Genomic DNA, 24,844 nt, shown 5'->3' on the forward strand with positions numbered 1-24,844 from the left:
AGACGATTCAATAAATTAGAGTAGAGATTTCTAAGAGACTTGTTTGTCAGATTAAAAGTACCTTTAAGCAGGTATTAAACATACTTTTCAGCAGCACCCTTTCTGCATGAAAGTCCAGAATTAGCTATATTCTAATTTTAAATGCTGTGTTTTTGTTCGCTAGAGGTGGAAAAAAACTCATAACTAACAGAAATAAAGGCTTTAAAACATCATCAGTCTGTATTCATTTATATAATGTGTTTCCCAGTGGTGAAATAAGTTACTGAAATAAATGAACTTTTCAGCAATATTCTAATTTGAGCATGACTTTATGTTCTGCGGTCTTAAACCATTCTCTTTTTCTTTTTTTTTTGTTCAAGTTACAACCCCAAATTTCTATGCATTTTATTGGTGATTGAATGTAGTGCATAACCGGGAACAAAAAAATAAATTTTGCTTTTTTACATGATTAAAAATCCATTACCTCTCCAATGCATTTGTGTTCAGCCCACTGAATCCCCCTTTAGCTAAATCTCCATATGAGAGCCTTGTGGGACTGAGACTTTTGCTCGTTCTTTGTAGGTGGACGGTGAGCATATCTCAATTTTCAAGATTCTCAATTAGCGTTAGGTACCAACGCTGACTACATCCATACTGAATGTATGGGTTATTATCCTGCTGATCCTATTCCCCAGCCTCAAGTGTTTTCCAGCCGTTAACAGGTTGTTGTCAAGTTTTTCTTATTCATCTCCACCTATCTCCCCATCAACTCTGACCCTTGTCCCTCCTGTAGTAAAGCATCCCCATAGTATAATACTGCCACCATCATGATTCACTGTGGAAACGCTGCCTTCACGGGGGTAAGCATTGTTAATTTTTGCTGCATATTGGACATTTTTCATGTGAGCCAAAAAGTTCAACATTGGTATTATCTGACCAAGGCAGACTCTTCCACATGAATTCTGCATCTCCAGTCTGCTTGGTACTCCTAATCTATCAGTTAGGTCAAGACTGAACCCAAAGAGCCATTTTGCCCTCTGTCTTGTTTATGTAAACTTGTTTTGAGATGCAAATGTTTCCAAGTCTTTCGAAAAAGACAGCTTACAGTTTTTGATGAATATCTATTAAAGGACATTTGTTGTCATTTGAAAAAGACAAGAGAGTTTCTCGATTTAGGTTAAAACAAATAACTACATAGCTTTTGCAAAAAGGAATATATGCAGTTTCTTCAAATGGATGTTGATATTTAGGAGTTTTACTGATACTGTTAGTATCGTTTAGGGTAGAAATTCAATGTAGTTACTCCATCTAAGACCTGAAAAAGTGCAAATACCTGCATTTGTTATTAAATATATTTTTCGCACCTTTAATTGGTATTTAAAATATTTAGCCAAAGTTGTTAAGAGCCAGTGTAGAAGGTCCAAAGACCTGCAGCTTTGGAAGTGAGCTCCAGAGCTGCGGGGCGCAGACCCCTTAGTTTAGGTAGACAGCCATATAAACCGTTTATTTCTTCTCTAACTCTTCACAGTTATGCACCACTTTGCTTTTGTCTTTCCTATAAACTCCCATTGTAACGTGTTAAAGTTTGAGGTTATAATGCCACAAAATGTAAAATAGTTCAAAGGGTATGATCAGTTTTGCAAGCTACCAACTTTTCAAGTCTCATATTGTGTTATTTTCCTTTTTATTGGAGCTGTTTGTCACACCTTTGACAGGTTAAAGTTCAGGGTCAACTCCTGAAATATCTCAAACAACTCCCTCAAGGTTCTTTTTACTATTGTGTCAGCAAGCTTAAACGGCAGCTAAACTGCAGTTTAGGTGAAAGATCAGTCTACTAAGAACACCACCCTCCTGTAACCTATTGTATTTTAACAGCAAACACTCATAAGTGACAAGCAGGCACAGTATGAGAACAGTGTAACTTATCTGATAGGTAAATGTCACAAAATCTCAACTGACTCTACTGTAAGAGACAGCTATTGCCCCGTTTTTTAAACCTTTTTTAAAAAAAACTTTTTTCAGTTATTATTTTGAATCATAATACTTAAATAAGAGATTATATTACAGTCCAACATTTAAAATATGCAAAAATTATGAAATAAAAAAGAATATTATCAGAAAACTATCAAATGCAAGAAAAGAAAAGAATGAGTAAAAATAATGAAAAAGAACTTGCATTCATCAATACTACTACTACTACTACTACTACTTTTACTACTAGGAATAATATAAATAATAATAATAACAATAATATTAATAATTATTAAAAAACGACAGAAGAAACAATTATCGACGTTGAAATATTACTAATGTTCCTATGTGTTAGGTATGTTAACCACATTGCAGTGCAGTTCTTCCTGTTGCAAGGCTTTATTGTGATATAGTAATATAGTTCTTTAAACAGGAAAATAAACACTTACTATTGTTAAAAGTGCGATCATATCATACATGTTCTGTTTATTTCTAAATCCCCAGACAGTTGGACCGGGACAGCCCACCATTCTCATATAAGGTAATGGGCGGTCCGTGAGGGGACCGCCTCTTCGTTCTGATTGGATGACTCGTCTGACATGACTTTTTTTTCACCGGCTTCGGCGTTCCTGATTGGTCTTCTGACTTGGTCCGATTTAGGCTCATTGTCCTAATCAGCCGTGGATGATGTGGGAAGAGGAAGGGGGGTCGTTAGAAAAAAAGAAGAAGAAGAAGCAGCAGAAACCAAACAAGAACGGTGGAGGAGTTTGGCGTGGAGAGTCGTTTCTACGCGAACCGACCGACCACCACCACTGGCTGAGGGAAGAATGCTTGAAAACAAAAGGGAGAGATTGAAAACCTTCCTCAGGAAGATCGACGAGAAGGCCATCTTCAGACTAAAGCACTTCATGAAGGAGAGGTGAGCGGAGCTATCTGCCGGGTTGAACGTCACCGCGGGAGGGGGGGCCTGGTGCATGAAAATTGGAATGGATGCGGATGTTTGACCGTTATTTGCTGACAGCAACGTGTCTAAAGAGGTTTGTTCCTCGCGGTCAGTTGCGTTAAAGGGCCTGTGAAATATTCCGTAGAGCAGGCACAAACCGCTAGCATGCTAAGCCGGCTGACCGGGAGAGGATGTGGTGTCATGTAAATAAGTGGAGTCCGTGTCTGTCAGGTAAAGTCTCTCCCAAAAACTAACGGTTGGGAAGATTATGTATTAATTTCTTCAAACACTTCTGGCAGAACGCCCCTGCCTCCGCCTAGTATTTGTTTCTAACAATGTGCTGTCCAGCCTGACAGCAGTGACCGCCCTGGTGGATCGCCATTCATCCAGGACGTGTCAGCCTATTAACAACAAAGCGGCTGGCCCGGATTAGCCTTATTATTGTCTTCTTGAGTTATGTTCATCCACAGCGCTGCCTGTCTAATGGGGTCACTTTAGAGAAGCGCGCGGCGTCAGGAGAAGGGGAAAAAACGTGCATATAAAACAAGAGCTGCAGCCAGGTCTGGTTGCCCGATAATCTCGCGTTAACCTGCCGTTCGGAGACCATCGCCCCCCTCTTCTAAACATGCACCCATACTGGGGCATGTGTTTCTCCCCGCCACAGCTATCAGATAGCATCACGGGCCAAGTTTGTATGTTCCTGGAAAACCTATTTTTAGGCCCCACGAGTGTCATATAAATGCCGTCAGTGCCTCGTGTGTAGCGTGAGTTATTCCTTTCACGTCCCTCCCCACTGATAGCCATGTGGAGGCGTCTGAGAGAGCGCCCCCCCCCCCTCCAGTCAGACGAGGCCTGCCGGTTATCAGTCGCCGCTCTGCGTCTGTAGGGTGGCATGGTGGGCGATAATCACTCCCAACAAAAACATGCACGCACGTGCCACCTTAGGGCAGTTGAACTAAGGCACTCAAAACCTTTTTGTGCGTTCGGTCTTATCGATTGTCTGCTTGTTGTTGTTTTTGCAGCGGTGCTCGCCGGAAGCGGGTACAAAAGGAGCTTTAATTTCTGCTCTTCTGTAAGAGGCTCTGCGCACGGGCCTGCGCAGCCCTCCGTCAGGGAGTTATGGGTTGCCCTGGTGACGGGGAAGGGAGCTGGCACAGCTGCAGCAGCAGCAGCGCGCGCAGCTGCTGCACTCTGGAACAGACTGGGTGTGGCGGCTCTGCGGGCTCCTGGAGGATGCTCCCAGGGCACGCGCCGCCGTTAATCACATGTGCGGCTCGCGCACAGGGAGAACCTGTGCCGAAGGACGGAAGCCACATCTGTGGGGCTGTTTTATCGCTTAATAACGGGGTGTGGGGGGACAGACCCGTTCATGGCTGGCGTTAATGACTGGCTTCTTTGCTCGCGCAGCCAAGAAAACGGCCGTGGCCTTGGCTGCTTCATCCTGTGATGCTCGGGCGAGCATTCAAGGTTGAAGCAGTTTGCGGAGGTCGGTCTGGTTTCAAACTCGCACCTTCACCCTGCCCTTAACTGGGCTGGGGCATGGCGCCCGTCTTTTGAGACAGGCGTTCCTTTCTTTCATAATAACTTGGGTTGGCGTAACTATATTTTTGCTTGGACTTTAGGATCAGAGCTAGCTGGGACCCGGAAGGCGGCTTTGGGTAAAATCTCCCCTGATAATTTAGGGAGGAGAGTGGAGGCTCTTCCTACTTAGAAATGAGGCTACACCTGTTTGCTTTTTGTCTGTTTCTTTGGCACTTTGTTCAGCTTCTGTCTGTAGGGGGGACAAAAGGCGACCCCGGCTCGTTGTTGGCATTAAGAGAGGTCACTGAAACCTTTAATACTTATGAGAGGCATAAAGGATTTACCTGGAGGGCCGAAGACAAAAGTTGGGGAGTGTCAGAATGAGGGCAAAGACGTGCAATTTGAGGAAGGTTTTAATTGAAAGGCAGTTCCAACGCCTACCAGGCATCATGGTTTCAGTAAAAAGGGCCTCACAGACTTCCTGAAAGGCGAGATCTCATAGCTCATCTCATATCTCACTATGTTTCAAAGAGCCAGAGAGTAGCTCATATCTTCTTTCCTTCCAGGAAAACGGCTTTAACAACACAATAGTGACTGAGTCCAATACTTTTTATTTTATTTTAAAGTTCCGATAATAAAATGTAAGCAATTTAGCCCGCATAAAGCGCCCTTTTATTCTCGGTCAGCTGACATCTGCTGCTGCTTTATTTATTCCCTCCATGATTTACAGATGAATCCTTTTGCTCTCATTCAGCGTACAGTATAACAAATTCATTCAGTCTTAATTTGGTGTCTCCTCCTTTCAAAACTGTCTTCTGTTATCATAAGAGCTGAAAATACTTCCTTTGTTTTATATTCAAAGATCAGAAAAACCCCTTGTTGTTGTTGTTGTTTTTTTTCCTGCCCTCGTTGGTATGCGGTTTTTCCATGGACACATGGCTTCCAGCTGACGACACAGTCGCCCTGAAAGAAAGATGCTCTCTGTTTCTGTGCCTGGTTTTCATGGAGGAAGTGAAGGGACTCGTTCCGGGCAAAACACCACGTGCCTTCCTGCTCTGTAACACAGCTACACTCATTCAGCAACACACACACACACGCTCAGAAACATTCCCCGTTACCCCTGGGACACGCACAAAGTTCAAAGTTCCTGCTGTTCGCTGGCAGGATGCCACAGAAAGTTGTGTTGTACAGAAATCTGCCCTCAATGGCTGCTCTGCTGAGGCTTGTGTACATTAACTCTACATGATTTTATCTTACATCCTTTTAGTCTGATCAAGAATAATATTTAAAGGTGGTTTAATTTTTTATTTTACCTGATTTTGATGAATTCAATAAAAAAAATCAGAATGTAGGTCAAATGTCAACTTCCCTGACAAATTTAATTGTGCAGTTTTTTCTCTTTTTTTTACGCTTCTAAAAGCAACGAAGGCCTTGTGATTTAATTCTGTAATGAATCTATAACTACTTGCAGTCAAAGTTGTGATTTGCTTGCCTTTGAATAAGAAGATCCTTATGGGTCGTTTTTTTTTTTTTTTTTTTTAAAGATTGTCCTTGGCTGTCCACAAGGGGGCGCTGGCACGCTTTGTGTTTCATTTTCAGACAGCTTCTGGGTTTTGGAGGCTGCAGTTCAGCCTCACATGAGGTTCACGTTGCTCCAGCAGCTGTGCTGGTCATGGGAGAGCACGCTGCTTGGAAACGGAGTAGTCTTCAGGGTGCCGGCGTGGCAGAGCAGCTGACGAGGCTGGTGTCTGTGGGAGGGCCGCTGGGATCAGCCGCCTCGACTCGTGGACAGAAAACAAAAAGCAACAGATCTCCACAACTCAGGGGGGGTTCTGCACTTCAGATCTGTATATCTAGTCATTTTGTTAAAAAAAGTAAACGCCCCTCGTTGCGAATATCCATTTTGCTGGTTGAAAGTGATTTTTTTTTTTTTTTTTTTTTTTTTTTTACCGTCTGAATCTACTAATAGCAGCTGTTATGGAGTTAGTCATGCCATAGTACTGTACACGGTTGGACATTGCGGGAAATAACTGACCCTTTATCCAACATTGACTCGCATATTTACCGCCTCAGGACAGCGGTCACCTGATTTTTAACGGTTGTCTGCGCGCATTTATCTCTCAGACTGGGAGATTGCAGAATGTTTTATCATTCCAGGCCTTTATATAAGGTGGGTGCGAGATAAAACAATGTCCTTTTTTTTTTTTCATCTCTTACAGTAGATGGCGTGTAACCCTACACTGGCGTCGCAGTCCTCCTATCTAGAACAAAGTGCTAAACGCTTTAAAAGGCCTTAGGACTGTGGCAGGAGCTTGGCCGTGGTGTTGTCATTGTGGCCACAGCTATTCTGGACCTGCCCGAGGCCACAACGAGTGCTCACCCTGTAGGGTCATTGTCACATGTTTGCACTGGAAACGTGGCACTTAGCGTTGAGATGGGAGCGTTAGGTAAGTCATATGTGATGACTGACTGAAGTAGACTGATGTAACAAGCACAGCTGAACTGCCTTGAGACAATTTAGGGTGATGTCACACGCATGGAAATGAGCTCTTAAAGAGGAGATGATCCTTTAGATATTCTAATGATGCAGTTTGTTGCGTTTCCTGGACATGAAGGTTAACCTTTTTTTTTTTTCTTTGTCTCTTTTCAAACCCTGAAGCTTTTCATGCATTCGAGCTGCGCCCCATTCACAAGTTGAACGGAGACTAAGCTAGCCATTGTTGTGCATACCGGCCTCTCAGCTTTTTAACCCCCCCCTCCCCCCCAACCCATTCATGAGAGTAGGGTATTGAAATGTGTTGTTTGGTGTTCCAGCATGAAAACGACCCTACGATGTTCCTAAACCCCTGCCACCGATGAGCGTTGCCAGACCACACGGCTGAATTCGACAAAGAGCAGTTTCATTATTCTCTTTTTATTAAGGCGTTATCCCGCCGTCTATTTCTAGCTTTTGGCCTAACCTTTACACTTAGGTCTGAGTTTCCTTCACAGGTCCCAATAAACCGGACCTTTACCCTCCTTCGAGATAGATATCGAGGATATAAGAGCAAAGGTGCTGAGATACTTGTCAGTTAGCTGCTCGATGCCAAACGAGGCAACAGGTTCTTGTTGGTTTTTGAGCTCGGGGGAAGGAATTAGGGGGGAAATTAGGCATGGAGAAAGATTTGCTAGGTGAAAAAGGTGCTTTGGATGATCCTAATTCTCCGGGAGATGTCAGCAGGTAAGTCGAATCCTTCTACTTACCGATATGTGTTTAGGGTTTTTTTGAAATTTGAGTTTTTTTTTTCTGTTTCAATGTAGAGAACACAAGTTTAATTTACTTTAATAATCTTTTGTTTACATAAGTCATTGGATAAGCTTGGGCGTGTACTAACATTAGTTCTCTGTGATTATCTATATCATCTTGTTTTCTAAGATGTTACCAGAACAAAAGCAGATAAAAGGAATCTCACTAATGCGTTCTTTTTTTTTTTTTTGCGTGTTCAACGTAAGATAAGCGGTGCTTTTGAGGTAGAAGCTGTTCTGTGTTTGGTGTAATCTTAAGCTTTTGTTTTGTTCCCGATAAGTTATTGGATGTTTGGGATGTTTTGTAATTTGAGGTTGTGATAAAACTAGTCTGAAAAGTTTGTTTTTTTTCCCCCTCAGCAATGGGGTTTTTCACTTGAGGGGAAAGTGGGTCAAAGGGCAGTTTCCCAGCATGAGACATTCAGGCTGCCTCCTGCTTTGTTAATGCAAAGTGGTAATTAAGTGGCACCAGTGTTATGCATGACATAGGTTGTTTCATCCTACTTAATTCTAACTTGCTAACACACAACCATCTGCTCCAATGCCGTCTGTGACTCACTTCTTGTTACAAAGTACTGATTGGGTATCATGATTTTCATCAGAATGATGAACACCAGATCATCAAAAATGTAAGTCCAGCTAATGACGTGATCTAAGGAGTTTTATGTGAATGTACCAGATCAAAATCTTGCGTTCTTTTAATAAATATACACCATGACGGAGAGCACTGTAAAAGTTTCCGAAGGTGACCGGAAGTGACCTTCACTAGTCATGTTTTTATCAACTTTTTATGCTCATTGGGAAGGATCACGTCAGAAAAGGTTGATGGAAACGGCAACATTTTAAATAACTTGCCCGCTTGAGATGGTTTTTGACTTTCCTGAGAAGGGAGTTAAAGTGCTAAACGGGAGATGGAGACATGAGTTTTAGTCACATTTGTACATGGTTACACAACAGCCATATTTTGACCAGAGCTCCAGTCAATCGACCAATTTTACATTGATCTGCTCTGACTACTGATCCAGAGATTAAATGCTGAAAATTGTTTATTAAATGCAATAAAACTAAGAACTCTCATTTCCACATTAAGCAACGGTATACATTTTAATGCACTTTTTATGAGACCCTGTTTACATGATATTTTATTAATTTTTTGGTGAAAACTAACCGGTTTAGTTGCTTTTTATGCTGTTCATTTACATGACAGTGGCAAATTTCTTACAGCAGCACAGTTTGTAAATGGGAGGCTGTACTAATGCCCCCTAGGGGTTTGGAGGTATATCAACAATGAAAGCCAGAATATCAATGTCATGTAAACAGGGCCTGAGCTGAATAAAGTTCATTTGAATTCAAAACAGCAACCTTTATATTCTTTGTTATAGCTCCTAAAAAGTGAATCCGTCAAAACTGTAATCAGCAGGTCTGATTAGAAACGTAGAAGAGAAATTGGCATGGACCCGGAACAGACCGTTCTTTGACTAATGTGGTCACTTGGAAATATTTGTTAGCTTTCACAGCTTTACTTAAGGAGAGTCTCTTTAAAATAAAATATAAAATGCAGCAAGCTGGACCGATTCTTAACCTAAACCCTTTTGGTTTTCATTCAGAAAGTGTTGAGATTGAACTGAAGGGTTTTGCGACGCGTTAACTGATTCCAGAGCATCTCAGAGTCCTGCACATTATTTACTTACATCAAGAAAAAACTGCGAGTTCTGACTGATAAAGAGATTATAAGTTATTAGACAGCTGACTGGGCTTGGATAAGAAAAAGCCCAACAGTCCTATGTGCTAATCTGCTTGGTAGAAATAGGTCGGATGAAAATATTTAATCACGAACAACTAGCTAACATTTAAAGCACTGTTAGGCAATTGTTCCTCTCATTATTATTTTTGTTTTATTTTATTTTTTTGTTGTAACATCACGGCAACGTACACAAAGAATGTAGAGAAACACATTAAGTGACTGGAAACAATATTTAGCAACAAGTCCTTATTGTTTTTTATGTTAAGTAAATTGTCTAACGATCGCAAACTCTCTCTGACTGCAAACTGGTTGTTTCTCAAAAACCAGTTACTAGATAGAGCTCCTGTAAAAGTTGCGTGACATGACATGTTTTAGTAGCAGCATTTTTTCCATCTGGATGCTGTGAAACTAGTTTCACCGACTTCTCCACAATGCGGTCCTGGCACTATATTAAGTTTCCGACGTTCTTCCTTTCCCTGAGGCGATCGAGGCACAAGAGCTGTGAAGAAAATTTTTTTTTTTTTTTTAAGTGTTTTTAATGTTCTAAATAAATGCACCTCTAGCGTGTGATCAGGCTTATCCAATCAACAACCGGACTTCAGCGTTTCGTAGCTGAAAAAGTTTCACGGTTCAAAGTTAGCGAGGGAGAAGTTCCCGGGGTTTTTTGAAGCTGTTTGGGACGTCCAGTTCTGCAGATCCAAAGCATCAGGCTATTTTTTTATTTTATTTTTTTAATTCTGTACTGTGATTTTATTTATTATTATGCCCAGTCAGTTTCCGGACTACACAGTTTGACGGTAACGCCTGTGACTAACATTTCTCTAAAGTAACGCTTACGGTCGTTCCACATTTAATCAACTGTGGAAATTCTGTATTCTTTATTTAATTCTTTATTTATTTATTTAATTTATTTATTTTTTGCTTCATTTTGAGGATTTTCAACCAGACCGAAGGGCTAACGGAGGCTCGTTGTTAGCCGATGCCAATCGGCACATGAACGTAGTGAATCTTCCTGAGCAAGTTTAAAAGCCTGCAAAATGCTGGTGAAGATTCTCAGTCATCAGTCAGGCCAAAAAATTTTAAAGAAAAAGAACTGGACTTTTATTCTGAAAAGTTTGGCCTCCCATCCATGGAGCTTTCTCAGTTCAAAATGTCTGGAGCAGCGTGGAGCTCCAAGCTTTACAAGAGCTGCCGGCTCACAGCAGAGCTTTAGAATTACAAGAAACTACAAGATTTAGTTTCTCTTTCTTTAGAGGGGCACTGAGAATCTTTTGCCCAGCATATGTGATCCGGCTTGTTTAGCAATACTTTTTAACTAGTCAGTCAGTTGGAGGAAGTAGTTTAAATTTAGATTCACTCTCTGGCAGAAGGTGTGGTAAATTCCCCCGTTTTTTTTAGACATGGAGTGTGCGTAACTCGCTCCTGCAGATTGCCGGCTTGTCGTCCCGCTTCAGATCGAGGCGTTCTTTTGAGACGTGGAGCGTGCCTGTAGCTGGGGGACCGGCCTTAAACCTCTCATACATGTCAAAGCCTCCTCTGCATTCTGAGAGCGTCGGCCTTGTGTAAGAGAGGGAGGGGAGACGGCACTCAGGGCTGCATCTATTGGCCGGCCTTTCTCACACTCCTTCAGGCTCAGGAGGGGGTGAGGGGGGGGGGAGTGGCTGGGCTTGACGTCAGCCGTCTACGGAGTGTCACACCACTCTCAACACAAAGTGGCTTCCTTTTTGATCTAGCACAACACAGCTGCAGCTTTTCCTGGCAGGACGTGACGAAGAAGATAACCGTAGTCCGTCTCAAGTCTAGTCCCGGATCACAGCTTTGTTTTACGCGGAGGACTTAAACTCTCTCCTGGTTTCAGGGAGAAGGAAAACTTAAACAGCTGGTTGGCAAGCTTTTTTTTTTTTTTTTTTTTTAACCACCTGTAAGTACAGGAAATGCCTACAGTTAGTAGGTATATGAGCTTCCGTTCATCAAAGCGATTGAAAGTCAGCAGGTAAGTCGTTTTTTTTTTCTGTAGACATTCAGTTTGTTTACATCTTGGCTATAAATAAAGTGTCAAGTTTTGCTGTCATCACAGCTTAAAGCCATTTTTTTTTTCTTCTTCCATTTGTTTTCATCCTCCTGTACTTGTGCCTCGTCTGTCCCCGGTCAAGGACGGGCCGTGGCCTTTCAAAATTTATTGGCTTTTGGAAATCCGGCAGCCTCGCTTTTATAGCACTTTTTTTTTTTTTTTTCTTTTTTTTTCCCTCCTCCACTTCCGAGTTTTTCAACTTCCAGAAAGCATCTTGGAGAGCAGCCAACAGGTCCGTTTGTACAGTCTGAGCGTTGACGCAGTGTCCGTCCATAAAAAGGTTTCATTTGGGAAGAGGACGAGCGTTTCCATCGCGTCGTAAAGATAACTCTGTTGTCTGTCAAACATCGCTCGCGTCTCTGCTGTGCTGGAAACGAGGTCGACGGGGTCGTGGAATAATCGTGGAGCAGAATAGGGCCGCGGCGTTGGCGAAGGAACTGATGTGATTGTTTGAAAAGGCAAATGTCTTGAATATGTCCATGTATGCGGCTTTTATTTAGTGCTTTTTTTTATTGTTTTAAATGAAAAAAAGTCAGAAAGTTTGCTGAACGTTGACATTTCTTTCTTTATGAAATGGCCTAATATTACCCATGCATGCTCCAGCTTGACTTGTGCGTCTCAGGGCGGTGAGAAACTTCAGCCGTCATGCTGAGGCACGCCTGTCGTCCCAGTAACGTCTGTTTGCGCTCGGCTCCGCTTTCTTTGAACGTACCCGTTCAATATGCACTAATCTGGACTTTTTTTTTTCCACATCCAGCAGCTACCCAGTGGAGAGCGGCGGGCTGCCGGCCAAAGCCAAGAAAAGCCGGAGCAGCCAGAGCCTGAAGAAGACGGAGGCGAGGAAAGCCTTGAGCTTAGAGGCTGCTCAGCTGGAGCTGCAGCAGCAGCACAAAGTCCTCACCAGACAAGTCGCTGTCAGGTAGGAGTTAAAACACAGTAACCTGAGAAAAACTTTTTCTTAATCTGTTCGTCTTGTATAAACACATCTACACAGGGTTGTTTGTTTGTACATGCAGAAATCATCTCAATGTTGGATATAAAATGCTTTAAATTGACTTTTTTCAAATTCTGACGCCTTCGAACACTGCAAAACGGGGGAAATTTTCTTGAAATCAGTGTATTTTTCCTTGATTAGAGCAGGTAAATAAGACTATTTGCCAATGGAATAAGATTTTTGCACTTAAAAAAGGAACAATTCATCTCCATCATCTTATTTCAAGCATAGGATGTCTAATTGTCTTATTTTAGGGGTAAAAATACTCATTACATTGGCAAATAGTCTTTTTTAGCTCCTCAAATGAAGGAAAAATACACTAATTTCAAGAAACTTGTTCTCGGCGCTTCTCGCCGTGCATCACAAGATGCGGGGCGACTCTCAGCTGGTGCTGAGGCGTGACGCACACATGGGAGCGCAGCTCCTTCAGACCGTCTGCTCACATGATTCACATGTTTGAAACAGAACGGGGATGTTGAAGACAAAACGGCCCTTTTTGTTGCTTTAGGATAAAATAATGGTTGTTTCATTCGCTTCCTCTCTGTGGTTAATGCTCTTAACGTTTTTCTTTAGTTACAACCAGGGTTTGTAATTTAAAACGCCGAATGAGAAACGGACTAATGCGTCTGCCGGCCTTCCTGTTGTATACCTGCATGAAAATGGAAAGCATTTCCTGACGACCTTAACTTACATCTAGATGCTAATCTCAAAAGCAAGAGTTATTTTTATTTTTTTTCCTACTGTAGCAGAAATTGTGCAATAAAGCGTTTATTACTTTGAAAATAATGACGTAAACACTATTAGCGTTTTTGGGTAAGACTAAAACAAAAGGAGTAACCGCTCTAAATGTAGTGGCAGCTGTCATGCTCTTAGATCACAGGATTTCGTAATTGCTGTTGTATTCGCTTATTTCCAACATGATATTGACATTGAATATTACAACAGTTAAAAAAAAGAAAACAGGACAAACAAGATGTGCCGCTTGTGGTTTTCTTCCAGGCTTAAACACTTAAAATGGCAATGAAAACATATTTTACCACCACAGATATCTCTACGTAGGAGGAGTAGTGGGTGGAAGTCCGACTTTAGTCGCACTCCTTTTTGCTATTTTGGAATTAACTCAAGCAAATTGTTTCCGAAATCCAGTTTTCTTAAACAAATTCGCAAACTAAATATCTTATGGTTACTGATATTCAGCACATTCATTCATTAATTATTCTTAATAAACTAGGTTTTATTTGTTAAAATCCATTCTCTGTACTTTTTATCCTAATTGTTTGATATTTTGACACCTTTTAATTCCTGTTGGCAAACCTTTCCATTTTCTTACACCACATTTTTTTATTTATTTTTTTTACGTGTCCCGTCTGGTGGTGCAGCGCTAACTATGGCTTTCTCTCCAAAGAAAGCCCAACAGATTTACTCCCACAAGTGGAGCATTCCTGCTTTGACTATAGCGCTACGCTTGATATCTATCCAAGAAACGTTCTCACACTGAAATGCACAAACTTTTCCTCGCTGTCCACACTCTCACAGACATACTTCATTTTATTTCTGAGTTTAAAAGCCTCCTCCTTTATCAACAAACACCTTTTGGTTCTCGTCACAGAGCTGATTGTTCGCTGTTTTTAGTTGTTTTGCTTAATACGATTGACGGGATTTTTTGCTCCGCAGCTTGTTTCAAATTATCGGCTCAGTTTGTCTGTCGTTTACGCGTTGTAAGGAGAAGAAGCCTTTCCTTCAGCCAGCTGACCAGCAGTGCACAGCAACAACTAACTAAATAGGCTGGATGATAATTCAATAACAATATATATTGATGATAGGAAAAAAGGTCCATAAAATGTTCAATAGAATAACAATTTTCCTTCCTTTTGCATTCTAGCTTTTATTAGTCATTACATCCTCCCAACCAATCACAAAGCAGAACCAGGAACGCTCCGTCACTCAGCTCTGCCCCCTTAAAAGATATCAGAGTTCACAAGTTCTTTTTCATTTTTTTAAAAACTTGCAGTTTTGGTAAAAAGTTGATTGAATAAAGGGTTGAGTTTGAATTCAGTGTTTGTGGGTTCTGTATCTAAAAATAGGTTGCTAAGCAACAGCATAAAATGGTTAGGGCTGCACTGAAAATATACGTTTTGAATTTGTTGATAATTATCTATCGATCAATATGATTTCTAATGTATCAATACGCTTTTTTTTTTCTGTATCGTCCAGCCCTACCAGTTAGAATGGAAAAGATGTTCATTTTGCGTTTGTTGCCTCTACATCGAAATGCAAACTTCTCTCAAACTGATTTTATTTCGTATCTCTCTCCAGGTCAGAGACTTTTGACGTTGACGGCAAAGCCTTGGAGCGGACCGAGGGCACCGGCACACAAAGCGTGAGTTTTTTTATCTGCTCCACGGGCCGGAAGACGCCTCGTTTTCAGGCTTCAGCGGGAAAATGTTGTCTCCGTTCAGTTTCAGTTAAAGGACCTTTTTCTCATTCTCAGAGTTTCACAAAGCACAACAAGACATTCCACAAGTTGTTTCCAGACATTCCCGAGAGCGAAGACTTGATACATGGTGGGTAAAGGGGAAAAAAACGACCAGCAGCGTAATAAACTGTGTAAAACTAATCAAACTGTCCCCCCTTCCGCTCTCCTCCCAGCATACATCTGTGCCCTGCAGAGGGAAGTGCCCTACCACGGTCGGCTTTACATCACCGTCGCCAACGCCTGTTTCTATTCCTCGGTTCTGCTAAAGGACACTAAGGTAGGCCTCTACCCGGACCCGGCCTGTCGCTCTGGTGAAATCACGGTTTGATCTGGACTGACATTTTTTTTTTTTTTTTTTTTTTTTTTTTTCCCTCTGCAGGTTATCATTCCGGTCTCCTCCATCCACACGGTGAAGAAGCAGAATACAGCCCTGCTGGTTCCTAACGCCTTGTCCATTCGCACCACAGAAGGAGAGAAGGTCAGTCTGATGGGCTCAGCTCTCATTCATGAAGAATGATCAGACGAGCCGTCGTCTGTTGACATTAACCGCGCTTTAGAAACGAAGCCAGCAGGGCGTGTTTCAATGTTTGAGTTTACCACCAGGCAAACGGCTAATAATCCTTCTCTTCTTCTTCTGTTTTCTTATTGTTCAGTTCCTCTTTGTGTCTCTGAGGAACAGAGAATCCTGTTACCAGCTGCTCCGCTCAGTCTGTCCTCAGGTAGAGGTGAGTGGCTTGTTGTGTCTCTGCTCTGTCTTCTGTAACCCCCAGTCTGTCGAGGCAGATGACCGTTCATACTGAGCCCGGTTCTGCCGGAGGTTTTTGCTTCCCGTTAATGGGGAGTTTTTATTCCCACAGTCGCTTCATGCTTGCTCAGTATGAGGGATTGCTGCAAAGCCATGGACAATGCAGACGACTCTCCCTGTGGCTCTACGCTTCTCCAGGAGTGAACGCTGTTTGTCGAGACTTTGATGCAATCAACTGGTTCCCTTTTTATATAGGACATTTTTGACCAATCTGTATATTATGATTGAATTTGACTTTGTAAAGTGCCTTGAGATGACATGTTTCATGATTTGGCGCTATATAAATAAAATTTAATTGAATTGAAAATCATCAAAATAAAGCAAAAAAAAAAGAGTTTCTACAGTTGATTAAATTTGGACTGTTACTTTTAGAGAAATGTTAGTCAAATTGTGTAAGACTGTTACGAAAAAGTCCTGATTAACCGTTTCCGTGAAAGCGTTGCGATGCACCGGACTTTTTTTTTTTTTTTTTTTTGGCCAAATGTCTGGAAAAGGGTTGCATAAAAGTACAGAGTTGCAGACCAAAGCAGGTTTCAGCTACCTGCGTTTGCTCCTCATTAAAAGTTGAGGCGCTGACGTCTCCGGGTCTTCTCTTACAGGAGGGCAGCACCAACAGCAGCCCCATTTTCTCCTCAGGCGAGAACAGCTTCGACAAAAGCAAACTTGTGGTAAGAAAACGTCAATCTGTTCTGTGGATCAGGTCCAAAGCTGCCGACTGTAAAATAACCCTGCCCGTTTCTCTCTCTCTCTCTGAGCAGAACTCCAGCCAGTCCAGCCTGGACGACAGCCTGGACGGCTCTGAAACGCAGTCTTTACAGAACCCGGCCCCGCACCGAGCTCTCAGAGGTTAGGACGCCTGTTACGGCGCGAACGTTACAATGACGTCGCTGCCAATCACGCAGAGCTTTTTGTTGACTCAGTCGCAGTTGACTGTAAACAAGGCTTGTTATCATGTTCTAATTCCGTTCTGGACCGTGGACGTCCAAAGTTCAAGGTCTGCCCGCCGGGTGTTTAACAGCCGTTTCTTCTTCTTCTTCTTCTTCTCTTATCTCGGCGTCCTGCAGAGGCAGCGCCCGATGGGACCGCTTCGGGTTTCAGCAACCTGCAGCAAAGCGACAGCTCGTCCTCTGAGGAGCTCCCAGAGTCAGGTAACACACACACACACACACACACACACACGCAGATACGCACGCTGCCGTGGCTGAGCAGAGACAACCTCGGTGCTGATAGGCCAGGCCTTAACGTGAGCTGTGATCTTTTCCTTCCAGGTGGATCGTGGATGTGGAAAGTGACTGAAAAGGCCAAGTCTCTGCTGGTTCAGAGAGAGTTCAGCACCCTCAACACTCTCCTCTTTATTTACTTGATTTTGTAAGTGGCACTGCTTCCTTTCTTCCATCTTGCCTTTTTTTTTTTTTTTTTAGAGAATGCACAGCTGTTTAAAAATAGCCTGCCTAAAGCCTGAAAACCTGCTCTTATTGTTGCAGGGTGGTACTGCTGCTGCTGTCTTCGGGTTACATCGGTCTCCGTATCGTGGCCCTAGAGGAGCAGCTCTCGTCCCTCGGCGCGCTGCCAGAGTTCACCTTACAGAGCGGGTAGGATGTCTCTCTTTGCATTTCAGGCTTCACTCTGCCGTGAGGCGCAGGTAACCGAGCTGCGGCTGAACGACAACGCAGCACAGACACTTTGACATTAACGTGGCATTCAAGATCGTCACGCTCCTTCTAGGCACTACTGCCTTGTTGGGTGTAGTGCTGCCACCTGCTGGACAGCTCTGTCTGATTTTAGTCTTGTGGGGTTTTTTTTGTGTTTTTTTTTTTTTTTTTTTTTTTTTTTTTTTTAAACCATCTCGTTTTTTTTTTTAACCATCTTTTAAACCATTTTTTTAATCCCATCTCGTCAATGCAAAAAGTTGTTAGTTGTTCTTCCAGACCTCACAACTACATGGTGCACAAAATTGAAGACGAAATTTTGGATTAAAGCCACACATCAAACACCATATTTGGAAGAAAAAAAAAAAATAAATAAATTTATTTTTATTTATATATATATATATATATATATATATATATATATATATATATATATATATATATATATATATATATATATATAAAAGAAAGAAAGAAAGAAAGATTTGGGGGAAATTCAGTCATGTCTACTTTAAATATTTCCTAACTCAATGGTTTCTTTGAGATGTCCGTATTCTGCCTCCAACCGTTTCCCCCCTTCTTGTCTTGATAGGTACAACAAAAACACATAACCCTCATCGACGGAAGGGGAGATCGGACGACTCGTGATTGGAAGATGATTCTCAGCCTCTTCGACAGCCGAAACCTGAAGGCGCAAAACCTTAACGTACTCAGACTCTGCTGCGGCGGCGGCCCGCGCTGCCGCGTGGAGGAGGAGCCGCCGTCGACTCGAGGAGCTCTTCGTCCTCTCCGCAGTAAACAAACGGACGCGTAGCGGCGTCGTCACACAGAGCCAAGCCAAATGAATCCGCGCGGCTGCCTGGCTGCAGCGCGCCGGTCGGTAGAACCAAAGCCACGAACGGCTCAAAGTCAGCGAAGTGCCACGCCAGCCGAGGAGTCAGCGGGGGGGGGGCTTTGCTTCCACAAACTCTTGCAACGTCTGTGAACTTGTGTCGCTCATCGGTCCCGTTGTCCTCGCGCATGCGACCTGAACAGGGCTATAGTGAGCAGCGCTGGCCTGCTGTCGTGCTTCTTACTGCATCCCCACACTGGAGACGTAGCGCTATGCATAGCCAAAGACGCACAGAGTGCACATCTTTTGCATGAGTGCACCAGAGGCAACCTTTCTATCTCTTCCTTAAGCTTCCGTCTCTCGGCCTCCTCCTCTAACGCGCAGCAGGTTTCGGGTACTTTAAATGTTTCTTTCCTGTCTGCCGTGGGTTTGAACCGATGGGTTTTTAAAAAAAATCTGATGCAGATCGGCCCACGAGAGGCTGGATGATTTTCCCCGACGGTCTTTGCCTTTCTCTCTTCTTCCGATCAGCAGCGATTGCGGGTTTTCTTTTCCTCGTCTTTGGAATGATTTAAACGCGTTTAATGATCAATGCTCGGAGGTTTGTTGCCCTTCCAGTCTCTCCTGGATGAATGCATCCTGAACGCACACATCCTCAGCACAACAGGACAGCTGAAAGTTGTCCCCAAGGCGTAGATTTCTGGTCTCCAAAGGCAGAATCAGCTCTCGTCTTCTTCAGGTGTTTAGTTGCGGTAGCATCTTTTGTGCAAAATTAACATTTTGTTCCATAGCAACAGGCCTCCTGAGGACCAGTTACCGTTAATGTATTTCTAACACGTGTCTGCAGGTTTTGACACTTGACTGATACCCTATATGCATTCTCGCTCTTAGTCGTCTACAGGGAAGACTAAAGCCGCCAGGTCCGAGTTTTCAAATGCAAAAAAAAAAAAAAAAGTGGTCCCAAAAAGAAATTTCAATTTACAACTATTATGCATGTGGGGAAGGAAATGTAACTGTTTTGTTTGCGGTTTTTAAAAGTGGAAGCTTCGTGTTTGTGAGGAAGAGGCAATCCAAGAAAAAAAAGAAAAGTGAGAAGCGGGAGGAACCGCTGAAGTAAGCAAGCGCACTTTAAGACAAAAAGAAACCGCTTAAATCGTGCCTGTCCCGACCCCAGACGCGTTGGTTGGACTGAAGAAAGGGCAACGCTGTGGCTTCCTGCGGCATTTGATGGTGCTAAGACTTGTTTTTAAGTTGATTTCACTCAGGGTCGGCGGGGCACTGCCTGCCATGTGGTTTTAGTTGCTGCAGCTCGTCATTTCATCACGGAGTGCTCATGATTGGTTTCACGGTTTGCACCTCCTTATTTCTTTAACAACAACTCATTCATCTCACTTGATTTTAACTGATAAGTCTCCATTCAACTGATCCGAATGTTCGTCTTTCCCTTTGTTGATTTTATTTTTAATCATAAATACTACATTTCAACTCCATTGTTGTGAAAGCTCTTTCTGATGAGGAGCAGTGAGTGTGTTCACTTTTGCTGCATCCTCATCAGGAAGAGGCATTTTCTTAATGTTCAGATGTTTAGGTTTTTTTTTGTTTTGTTGCCATGCCATATGCAGTACTGTCAGTTCTTGTATTTCTCCACCAGGGGGCAGCACACTCAATATTGTCCTCAAATGATCCATTTCAAACATGGGAGGCAGTTTTGTTTTTTTGGTGATTTTTGCACTATTTAGTGTTGTAAATAATTTTGTACCAAATGTTAATGTCCTTAATTCTACATTGGCTCTCTCTATATATTTATATTTATTTGCATTGTGTCTAATTTAAAGTAGTCTCTGTGAGATTGCTTTCTACTGTTGAAAATAAAAACATTTGAAAGTAAAACTGGGTGCATTTCCCCTTGAATGTTAGAAGTCGACATGTGTGAATGATGTCCCGGCGACATGATCTCAGATGGATGCATGGGTGAATGTCCATACACTTTTAATGGATGAGATAAATTTGTGAGGAAGGAATTATATATATATATATATATATATAAAAAATTTATTATTTTTTTTTTTTTTCAGTGGTAGTACTCCTACCACTGCAACTTTCTCCCATTTTTGTCAGATTGTTAGTTACAAACTGATGTAGGGCCATGTTTTTTGATAGATGCACACAAAGTTTTCAGGGAATTGTTGCGTGAAAGAATAATGTGCACTTTTTTTTTTTTTTTTTTTTAATAACTTAAGTATATGTCACATGATTTGGTCAACACTTTGCAGAACAATCTATGTTGCAGTTACAGCTGCAAAGATTTTGGGATTTTTTTTTTTTTTTTTTAAACAGCTTTCTACATCTGGAGACTGAAAATGTTGGAAAATAGCCCAGTCATATATAAGGTGAATTGTTTAAACGTTATTTATGTGTTGTCATAATGACATCTATGACTCATAGATTCTCATTTGGATTTAGGCCTGGTTATTAAACTGAGCCATGCTAACACCTGAACGTGCTTTGATCTAAATCAGGAGTCACCGACATGATGCCAAAGGGCACCTGGTAAGAAAGAAGGAAAGAAATCTTTGTACATCTCAACAAAATGTGTCTTCTACTTTTAACCCGGTAGTCCTGAGGTGGCAGGGAGCAAGTTCGGGCTAAGGGTCTTGTTCAGGGAACCATAGTGGCGTTCTGCAGTGTTCGAACCGGGTACCTGCAGCCTTCTCAGGATGCAAGCATGCTGCTGTTCCAACTAGGTCACCACTTTTTTTTTTTATTATTCTGTTGCTCTTTTTTGCATTTATAGATTTTAAAAATGACTATCTGAAATTAAAGCCTCAACTGTTTATTTTGCCTGATAAAATGCCTGAATGAAACAACTTCTAAGGGTGACGTTGCTTCTGATTTCAGTGCATTTAGTATTCAGAGCAAAGTCCTGTGAAGCCTGTACAGAAACCCCAGAGCTTCACTGCATTTATAGCCTGCGTTCTTTCACGTTTGGTGATCAGTTTGTGGTCCAGCTATATGTAGCTGCAGAGAATACACCATTCTTTGGTTTGTTTTTATTATTTTTATTTTATTCCACTCTTAAGAAGCAAAAGCAGCAATCACGTTGAGTCCAACAGTCCGGAGGACCATCTGTGGGTTCCTCCTGTTCAGCTCTCCGGGTTATTTGAAGGAGCGGGCTCACCAGAGGTCTGCCGGTACGCACAGAGCTGAAATGCACCTACAAGACACGAAAGAGGTCTATTTAAAAAAAAAAGATCACATTAATTATTAAAGGCTTTGAATAAAGTATGACATGTAAAAGGCTTGCACAGATTTGTATATTTTAGGATTACAGAAAACCTCTGAAATGTTAATGTGTCAACATGTCAGATCATAACGTCTTTAAAAACGTTTCTTTTTTAAAATGTCTTGGGTGTGGTGAATTAAGTCCATTTTCAAAATTCTTTTTTCTTTTTTTTTTTTACAAGAAAAATTATCGGATGGAGACCCATATGGCTTTTACGCTGAGTTTTGCCAAACCTCCTGCTACATGTGAGGAGAAGCAGCTCTGCGGAAGGAAGCTCAAGTTTGAAATGTGTTCACAGAAATCTGAGAACACACATGCATTACTTCAGTCAAAAATGATAACGTAAAAAAACCTGCTGCAAACGTCAAGATCACAGCCACCCAGCCTATAATGTAGGACCAGGAGAAGCGCCAGTCCACGAAGCGTTTGCCAAAGAAGGTGACGGTCACTCCTGTGTAAACAGCTAAAGCCAGAAGAGCAAGAAAACCTTGAACAGGGAACAAAAGAGAGAAAGAGAGAGAAATACATTTAGTAAAAAATAAAAACTTGAAGTGAGCTTAAAAACGAATACATTTTTAACTTTGTTGTAAAGAATTATACACATTAATGGAATTTCAGGGTTGCTTTATTAAGGATTTGATTTTTTTTATTTGGTGGAGCTAGAGTAGGTCCTTCAAGCCTGATAAAAAGCGTCTCTTCCCTTCCTACATGGCTCAGATGGCAAAAATCCTGTCTAAGCAAGATATTTAGTTCTAATCTGTCAAAAACAAAAGTGTAATACGGTCTGGTACCTGACAGGACCAGAGCGATGCCTCCTGTCCGGACCCTCCTGTTCTTGGTGCCATTGGTGAAGGCGGTGAGGCCGAGCACGATGCCAGCAAAACAGCTCAGAACCGCCAGAAGCATGAAGGCCCGGGTGGCATCCCAGAAGGCTGAACACGCAAAAGCAAACACTTCAATTACTCTTTAACAAAAGGTCACGACCATGCAAATAATTAGTTTCTTAGGTTAAAAAGGGCCTAAGTTATCCCTATTCATTTTGGCTTATTTAAAAAAATTATACTTGAACTATAAACTATGTGAATAAACCTCCTGGTAGCTGATTTTCACCTTTTGAGGTACCTACCTACGGTTAGGGTGTGGGCATGGCATTTGTGGTTGATGCAGAACCTCCAAAGCCCCTGATTGGCCGAGCTGCCCGAGTAGCGGTACTGCATCCAGAAGTCTGTCGCCGTAGCAACGATGAGAAGCACCAGGGCGGCCACGCCGCACAGGGTTCCTCCTCCTGCTAAAGTGTACAGCATTGTGGAGAGGTCGCCCTAAACATCCAGCTGCTGGTCAGAGGGGAGAGGAGGCAGGAAGTTTCGTTAGAGCGTTTTCTCCTTTACTGTCAGGCATCTCTTAAAGTCTGTTAACTGAGTGCTTCCCATTGATTGGGGTTCCCTAATAAGATTTCAATTGGACGCTTTGCAGAAATATTAAAAATATTAAAACCGATTTAATCGAAGCCCAGGACTTTCCAATCACGTTAAAGCAAACATGCATGAGATACAGAGCAGAGTCCTTCTTCAGAGCGTGGTGAAATTAGCTGGGGCCAGAAAAAGAGCTTGTATGACAATAGGCTTGCCTATCAGGCAGTTCAGAGCCATTGTTCTTCTCTAATTCCCCTCCACACAACACAAACTCGTTTTCCAGCACAGAGCAACTGTGCTGTCAGCAGTGCGAGGAAACCAGAACACAAGTTCTGTCCACACACACCCTCCTGCCTCCCTTTGATGCAGCCAAAAAAAATAAATAAAAAATTGCTCGGATCACGTCCACAGTGGACACCGCGCACCTGCTAGAGAAAAGTTTCTGATAATTTTCCATTATAAGAAACAAACACGTCCCCAAACGTCATCTCCTCTGTGCCCATGTAGTTCTTGAGCTTCGTGGATTTTGCTCTCGTAAAAGTTTCTAATCAGATCCCTCTGCTGCTCCTGGTCGTATCAGAAATACAAGGCTGCATTTAATTCCAGGCCGTTACCTTTGGTTTGCTCAGTCTCTGTCCCGGAGCCGCTAGCCGGTAAACGGCGTGCCTATCCTTTTTAAGCCCCGGACCTCAGGTCCTCATTGTCCACCACACAAAAGAGCGAATGATCGAGCGCAGCATGTGGGCGAGGAGTAAATCCCTCTCCGGCCCTCCTCCCTAACCCTCAACCTGCATCGCTCCATCACCCCACTGCCCCTACGATGTCATGCTTGATCTTTCTACTGCAGGATTCATGTTAGAACAATTTAAAAAAAAACTTTATATATATATATATATGAAGCTTTTTAGATCTTACACTCAAAAGAACACATTGGCTCATTGGCACTTAGTGTTTCAGGGGTGGACAAAGTTAAACGCTGGAAGACAGATGCATGCATGCACCATACAGGAAATGGCTCAATGCTAAACACTGCATTTATAAACTTAGTCCACATGCATATTTTGTGAGACAGCGACTTTTTTTAAAAATTATTTTCATCATATTAACTATTGTAACAATAATATTTCCCTTATTAGTGACACGTTGGTGGGTAAACATAATTTAACTGCACATAGTTAGACTCCAGCACTTTATTTGATTAAAATCGCTGAAATGATGCACCCCCCCCCCCCCATCATCAGTGATGAATGAATTATGAATTTATTAAAGTTAACTACATGCTGTAAAAAAACTATTTCATATCAGTGACTTCCAAGAATTTACTCGTTTGATTTTTATTACAATAAAACAATAGAAAGAACTAAGCACTGTGATTTTATTTCTATTTTAGTTCTAGTTTCAGAAAAGTGGGACAAAACTGTTTTAGATCAGTGACTCCCAAGGATTTGCTCATTTTATTTTTATTTCTTTGAATGAGTTGAAATTGGTTACTCTTCCACTGCAATGCGCTTTCCTCTGTAATCTCTTCTTTTCCTACGTTCTGTTCATGCGCAGCACTTTGAATTGTCTTGTTACTGAAAAGGTCTTCATAATTAAACTTGCCTTGCCTTGCACAGATTAGATAAACTCGTGTTGGTAACATAATACATTTCCAGTGGCTTGACTTCCAATTACAGGTTCACTTTTCTAAATTTCACTTATCAGTTTGCAGCAGTGGTGATTTAAATCTTTTTTTATTATTATTATTTTTTACCAAAGCACAAAATAAAATGTCAAACTGACTAAGTTTTTTCCAAATATTATAAACTTATCTAATAAAAGAAATCACATTGTGCATCTGTGATGAGAAAAGTGTGTTAGCCATGGTCTTTAAATAGCT

At 42.0% G+C, this 24,844-nt stretch overlaps 2 protein-coding genes across 6 annotated transcripts; one reads left to right on the forward strand and one right to left on the reverse strand.

The window, feature by feature from the left end:
* Positions 1–2,611: 2,611 nt before the first annotated feature.
* si:zfos-943e10.1 (GRAM domain-containing protein 2B) lies at positions 2,612–19,353 on the forward strand. 5 transcript variants are annotated; one of them, XM_021321503.2, is made up of 13 exons: positions 2,612–2,869; positions 12,272–12,433; positions 14,825–14,888; positions 15,000–15,072; positions 15,158–15,261; positions 15,364–15,462; positions 15,638–15,703; positions 16,389–16,457; positions 16,548–16,635; positions 16,854–16,937; positions 17,058–17,157; positions 17,274–17,381; positions 18,031–19,353. In XM_021321503.2, the coding sequence occupies exons 1-13, from the start codon at positions 2,778–2,780 to the stop codon at positions 18,047–18,049; spliced, it is 1,128 nt and encodes a 375-aa protein (XP_021177178.2). In that variant the 5' UTR covers positions 2,612–2,777; the 3' UTR covers positions 18,050–19,353. The 5 variants fall into 5 exon arrangements, with proteins under 5 accessions (XP_021177178.2, XP_021177177.2, XP_012728034.2 ...); XM_021321502.2 differs by having other exon boundaries at positions 12,275–12,433; positions 15,638–15,709; XM_012872580.3 differs by having other exon boundaries at positions 2,613–2,869; positions 15,638–15,709.
* Positions 19,354–21,294: 1,941 nt separating this feature from the next.
* Positions 21,295–23,715, reverse strand: lim2.2 (lens intrinsic membrane protein 2.2). Its single transcript, XM_021321504.2, has 5 exons — positions 23,580–23,715; positions 22,680–22,884; positions 22,345–22,485; positions 21,906–22,040; positions 21,295–21,484 (listed from the first exon to the last, which is right to left on the reverse strand). Exons 2-5 carry the CDS (start codon positions 22,855–22,857, stop codon positions 21,414–21,416), a joined length of 525 nt encoding a protein of 174 aa, XP_021177179.1. The 5' UTR covers positions 22,858–22,884; positions 23,580–23,715; the 3' UTR covers positions 21,295–21,413.
* Between the last annotated feature and the right edge of the window lie 1,129 nt (positions 23,716–24,844).

The sequence above is a fragment of the Fundulus heteroclitus genome, chromosome 9 (assembly GCF_011125445.2).
Source record: "Fundulus heteroclitus isolate FHET01 chromosome 9, MU-UCD_Fhet_4.1, whole genome shotgun sequence".
NCBI classification, from domain to species: Eukaryota; Metazoa; Chordata; class Actinopteri; order Cyprinodontiformes; family Fundulidae; genus Fundulus; species Fundulus heteroclitus.